The following is a 6378-nucleotide window of genomic DNA, read 5'->3' on the forward strand; positions in this document are numbered from 1 at the left end:
CTCATCTTCTGTGTTACAAAACTTGTGAGCATGTTTGGCAGCATCGATCACGCGAGACCGGTCCCGGGGCCTCATGGGCAATTTCTCTAACTGGCTCTGAAGACAGCTACAGTATACTTACATATAATAAATAAATAAAAAAAAAAAAAAAAAAAAAAAAAACAAAAAACCCTGAACTTAGAGTGGTCGTGCACTCCTGGAAGGAGGATCACCAGCAAGTTCAGGGACAATCTAGGCTACATAATGAGTTCAAGATCGGCCTGAGCTACTTAGTCTCAAAGCAGAAAAGAAAAAGATAAGGGGGAAAAAAAAGAAAGATTGAAAAAGAAAGAAAAGAGGAAAAAAGAAGCCCGATGTTTCCTTGCAGCCGCCACTTCTCGCCACTCACCCAGCACCAGGACCATCTGGCCACATAAACAGTAGTAGACATGGAGGGGCTTCTCGCCATCGTCATATTCCTCGCGGTCCCGGGTGTCTGAGCAGACCACCGACCGCGACACGACTTTCGGCATAGCTCCAGCAGAGCCGCCAGAAAAGTCCAAGAAAATGAAGAGTCGCGCCGAGATGGCGTCACAGACACTCGCGCCAGACCGTTTCTCCACCCTGGTCACGTGTTGGCACCGGCTAGATTAACTTCCGGAACGTCCCATCCCGCTAAGTTGCAGAGGGAGGCGGGGGAGGGCGCTGAGCTGACAGAAGCTCAGTTAGCTGAGACAGCGTTAGTTATCAACACCCTCGGTGTTATTTAAAATACTTTTATTTCTATACAGTCGTCAATATTGTTTTTATTAGCGCCTCCCGCGCGCCCCTTCCCCCTCCCAGCTTGTATGTGACTTTTAGGATTCTGTTGCTTCCACTTAGTGGACCTCAAAATATGCAACTCAGGTCTGCAGGCTTAGCAGCGAGCACCTTTACTTACTGAGAGCCGGCTCTTATTCATGAATATTTATGAGTATATGTAAAACTCGACATAATAAAGGACTGACTATACATTATAATATAACCTAGATTTTAGATATACTGGTAAATATTTTGATTTTACGGCCTGTATTCAGAACCTAATGAAATAGAAGCTTTGTTTTTTTTTTTTTTTTCTGCTGTAGTGGAGATTAAATATAAGGTGTTGTAAGTACTAGACAGGCCTTCTATTATTAAGCTGTATCCTCCAGTCCCATTGCTTCTTTGTTTCTTAAATTTTGTTTTTTAAGCTTTATTTTTTTATGCACATTGGTGTTTTGCCTGCATATAAGTCTGTATGAAGGTGCCAAATCCCTTGGAACTAAAGTCACTGGCAGCTGCCATATGTGTGCTGGAAATGGAACCTGCATCCTCTGGAAAAGCAACCAGTGCTCTTAACCACTGAGCCACTGCTCCCGCCCCTAGTTTACCACCTCTAGTTTATTTATTTTAAGGTTTATATATTTTTACTTTATGTGTACTAGTGCTTTGCCCGAATATATGTCTGTGCACCTCATTTGTGCCTTGTATCTGCAGAGGCCAGAAGGCGGCTTTGGATCTGGCATTACAGATGATTGTAAACTGCCATGACTCCAATGAATCCAGTAGAGCCCAAGTACACTGGAACAGCAGCCAGCACTCTTTTTGTTGTTGTTGTTGTTTTGTTTTGTTTTTGTTTTTTCGAGTCAGGGTTTCTTTGTATAGCCCTGGCTATCCTGGAACTCACTCTGTAGACCAGGTTGGCCTCGAACTCAGAAATCCACCTGCCTCTGGCTCCCGAGTGCTGGGATTAAAGGCGTGCGCCACCATACCCAGCTGCAGCCAGCACTCTTAAATGCCTTTTTTTAAAAAAAGATTTATTTATTCATTTTATGTGAATACACTGTTGCTCTCTTCAGACACACCAGAAGAGGGCATTGGACCCCATTACAGATGGTTGTGAGCCACCATGTGGTTCCTGGGATTTGAACTCATGATCTCTGGAAGAGTAGTCAGTGCTCTTAACTGCTGAGCTCTCTTTCCAACTCTTTGTTTTGTTTTTATGAAAGGTTTCATTAAAAGATACAATTCAGGGCTGGTGAGATGGCTCAGTGGGTAAGAGCACCTGACTGCTCTTCCAAAGGTCCGGAGTTCAAATCCCAGCAACCACGTGGTGGCTCATAACCATCCATAACAAGATCTGACTCCCTCTTCTGGAGTGTCTGAAGACAGCTACAGTGTACTTACATATAATAAATAAATAAATCTTAAAAAAAAAAAGATACAATTCAGTTTGGGCACTCAGGAAGGTCAATGGGTAAAAGTGCTTGTTACCAAGCCTGATAGCTTGAAGTCCAGGGCCCACACAATGAATGGCAAGTACAATCTAAGTCTCTCAAGTTGTCTTCTGACATGTGGTGTGTATGTGTGCGCGCACCTGAAACACCACAAAATTAATTAATTAATAATGTAAAAGACTAAATTCAAACAATATATAATTCACTTTTTAAAAGTGTGTTGATAGCCAGGCATAGTTACAGGCCTTCAATCTCAGTACTGAAAAGGCAAAGGCAGGCAGACCAACCAATTTAGTAATAGTTTACTCAAAGTTGTGTAACCAATACCATTATCTAATTCCAGAATATTTTCATCATTTCAAAAGGAAATCTCATACCTATTATCACCTGCTTCCTTTCCATATTATAGAACTTAATTCATTTTTTTATGGTTGAATAGTATTTCTTTGTATGGGTATACTAGTTTTTGTTTATCTGAGCATTACTGGTTATCACTCCGTATTAGTCAGGGTTCTCTAGAGTCACAAAACTTATTTGATGTCTCTCTATATTGAGAGAATTTATTGTGGTGATTTACAGTCTGTAGTCCAACTAACCCAACAATGGGCAACTATGAAAGGGAAGTCCAAGAATCTAGTAGTCTCTCTGTCCCATGAGGCTAGTTGTTTCAGCTGGTCTTCAGTAGAAATAGGTTCCAACAGATGTGCTGGCAAGGAAGTGCAAGCAGTCAAAGAAGGAATGAATCTTCCTTCATCCAATGTCCTTATGTAGGTCTCCAGCAGAAGGTGTGGCCCAGATTAAAGGTGTGTACCACCACACTGGATCTGAGACTTGTTTTGTCCCAGGCTGACCTTGAACTCAGGTATCTCCTTGCCTTAGTCTCCTGGGATAAAAGGCCTGTACTACCTTGCCTGGACCTGTGCTTTTCATGGCCACTATGACTTAAGATCTCTCTCCATGCCAAGATCCTGATCAGAAACTTGTATCTTCTACCCTCAAGAGCTGGATCACAGGTGTGTCTTTCAATCTGGATTGTAGCTCTTTCCAGATATAGTCAAGGTGACAACCAGGAATCCACTTTTTGGTTATTATAGATAATGCTGCAATGGACATGACATTTATATACAAGTCACAATGGTCATGTATATATAGGTCATATTCAGAATGGCTCTTTTCAGTTCTTTCAGTTATATACCAAGTAGTAAAATGGCTAGATCAAGTACAAGTCTACACTTAATCTTTTGAGAACCTACCAGAATATTTCAAAGCAGTACACAGTTTTACATTCCTATCAGCAATGTATAAGAGTTCTTATTCCCCTGCAACCTTGCCAATAATTATTTTCTGTCATTTATTTATTTTTTTGTTTGTTTTTGTGTAGGTGTGTGTGTGTGTGTGTGTGTGTGTGTGTGTCTGTCTGTCTGTCTGTCTGTCCATGTCGGTACCTGTGAAAGCCAGAAGAATGCACTGGTTGCCATGATCTGCAGCTGGTGTTATCAGCACTTGTGAAGCTCCTGTTAGGCATGTAGGAACTCAAACTGGGTTCCTCAGCAAGAGTAGTAAGTGCTTTTAACAGCTTAGCTATGGTTCTAACCCCCATTGTTAGTCTTTTTTGTTATAGCCATCCTGGTGGGTATTGAAGTGGTATTTCATTGTGGTTTGGATTTGTATTTCTCCAATAACTAATGATGTTAATCATTTTTATATGCATATTTGTCCTTTATATACTCTTCTTTGGATGAATGTCAACTCATATCCTTTGCCCATTTTTAATTAGCCAAATTCTTATTGACTTGTAAGAGTTCCTGCAGTTCTAGGGGTTCTCATGAATTTTGGATAAGGATTCTATCATTGAGTCCTAGGGTTCTTGATATGCTTTGGGTACTAAACCTTAATCATGTAAATGATTTGCGTTTAGAGGAATCTTGCTGATCTTGTTTGTCCTATGTGTGAAGGACCATATTTCATCCTTCCTACTCCAACCCAGAAAGTCTCCCAACATTCTTTTTCTGGAGGATAGGGGCCTGGGGAAACTTAGAATAAACAAGACAATTCACGTTCCAATAGCTTCAGTAATTAAGTATCAATACTGAAATCTTTTATTTATTTGTTTGTTTATTTGATTGGATATTTTCTTTATTTACATTTCAAATATTTTCCTCTTTCCAGGTCTCCCCTTCAAAAACTCCCTATCCCATCCTCCTTCCCCTGCCTCTATGAGGGTGCTCCCCCACCCATCCACCCACTCCCACCTTCCCACCCTAGCATTCCCCTACACTGGGGTATTGAACACCCTCAGGCCCAAGGGCCTCTCCTCCCACTGATGTCCAACAAGGCCCTCTTCTGCCACTTATGTGGCCAGCACCATGTGTATTCTTTAGTTGGTGGTCCAGTCCCCGGGAGCTCTGGGGGGAGGGGGTCTGGCTATTGACACTGTTGCTCTCCCCATGAGGTTGCAAACCCCCCTCAACTCCTTCAGTCCTTTCTCCAACTCTTCCATCAGGGACCCCCGAGCTCAGTCCAATGGTAATCTTTTATTTTTAAAGAAAGATCTCAGTGAAAACCACAGGAGCCAGTGACTAGAGAAACACAAGATATACCCCAACTGGAATTTAAAGCAGTTTACCAGACCTTCAATGGAATTGTATTATTTAAAATATAAAAGTCTTCTTTTTACATTTGTTGGGGGTGGGTGGCTGGAGAGATGGCTTGGTGGGTGGTTGGTTGGGAGCACTGGCTGCTACTCCAGATGACCTGGGCTTGATTCCCAGAACCTGCATGGTGGTTCATAACCATCAATAACTCCAGTTTTAGGAGTTTCAACACCCTCTTCTGGCTTCCACACGCACCAGGCATGCTCATGGTGCAGAGGTATAAATGCAGGAAACCCACTAATGCACACAACAAATTTTTTAAACTTTATTGACATACATTATGTTTAATTATATAGATTTCATTGTGACATTTTCATACATGTACTTAATGTGTTTTGGTCATATTCACCCTCATTACTGTATCTTTTCCCCCTTCCCCTTCCACTGATCTTCTCTCTCTTCCCAGAGTTGCTTCCAGTGGTGTGCATTAGGGGTTAATTACAAGAGCATAAGAGTATGGGCAATTTACCACTGAAGAAAGGCACTCTCTTTTTCTCTCTCTCTCCTCCCTCTCTCTCTCTCCTGCTCAGCAACCATTAACTGCCCACAGCTCCACAAGAAAGGATGGGGTCTCATGAGTCCCTTCCCCCTTCATGATAGAATGGTTAAGGGTCTAAATCATGACCAGAAAAGTGTTCCAATCTCCCCCAACCCTTCCTTCAGCTCTTATAGTCTTACCCTCTCTTTTGGGCATGTTCCCTCCACATTAAATTGGATGGCTTAGACGCTCCATTTAGGACTGAGCCTCCAACATTAAGACTCTACCTTCAGCATTTCGACCAGGTATGAATTTCTGCAGTACTCATTACCCACTGTGACCAAAGTTGACAGCAGCACTAATCTATGGGCATAAACATAAATATGTAGAAGGTAATTAGACAGGTGGCTTGGACCTGTGACCTCTCCAGTCTCCTCTTGCAGGATATTTGATCACACTGTGAACCCCGAGATTTACTGAGAACCCCTATTTCTAGTTGTGGTGTGGCTCAGCTCTTAGCACACACCTTTAATCATCTGGCTAGAATACAGATACATGCTAAGTATACATCTGTAATCCCAAATAATGAAGTTAAAGTTAGTTTGGAAGCACTTATGTTTGAAAGTGACATCTAATTGAGTGGCAGACAAGTGACTAATCAGAGAAAGATTTGACAGAATAGGATATGCCCAACTTGCATGAAGAGAGGAAAGGGAAGCTTCTTAAGAGAGCAGTGCACAGAGGAAGAAGACAGCAGTATTACCAGGACAATTATAGAGAAGTAAGTTGAGAGAGAGAACAAGCTAGACACAGGGGGAAACAGAATGAGCTGGAGAAAGAGAAGGAGCCAGATTAGAACAGATTGCCAGAGTTAGTTTGAGGCCAAGCAAAGCAGTTCAGGAGAATCTGAGAGAAGCTAAGAGAGTATGGAGAGGAGTTTGAGCTAGAACAGCTGAGTTCAACCAGCCAGGCAGAGTACAGAAAAAAAACAAGAAAGGCTGAGCTTAGTCAG

At 42.1% G+C, this 6378-nt stretch overlaps 1 protein-coding gene across 1 annotated transcript in view; it reads right to left on the reverse strand.

Moving 5' to 3' along the window:
- CXHXorf56 (chromosome X CXorf56 homolog) overlaps positions 1–566 on the reverse strand; it is a 13577-nt gene extending 13011 nt beyond the window's left edge. The window contains exons 1-2 of the mRNA XM_021188514.2: positions 385–566; positions 1–94 (exon numbers count right to left, since the gene is read on the reverse strand). The exon at positions 1–94 is cut by the window's left edge and continues 7 nt beyond it. Of these exons, the coding sequence (XP_021044173.1) occupies positions 1–94; positions 385–512 (222 nt within the window). The 5' untranslated portion in view covers positions 513–566. The remainder of the gene's footprint in view (positions 95–384) is intronic.
- Positions 567–6378: the final 5812 nt, after the last annotated feature.

This window comes from Mus pahari, chromosome X (assembly GCF_900095145.1).
Source record: "Mus pahari chromosome X, PAHARI_EIJ_v1.1, whole genome shotgun sequence".
NCBI classification, from domain to species: domain Eukaryota; kingdom Metazoa; phylum Chordata; class Mammalia; order Rodentia; family Muridae; genus Mus; species Mus pahari.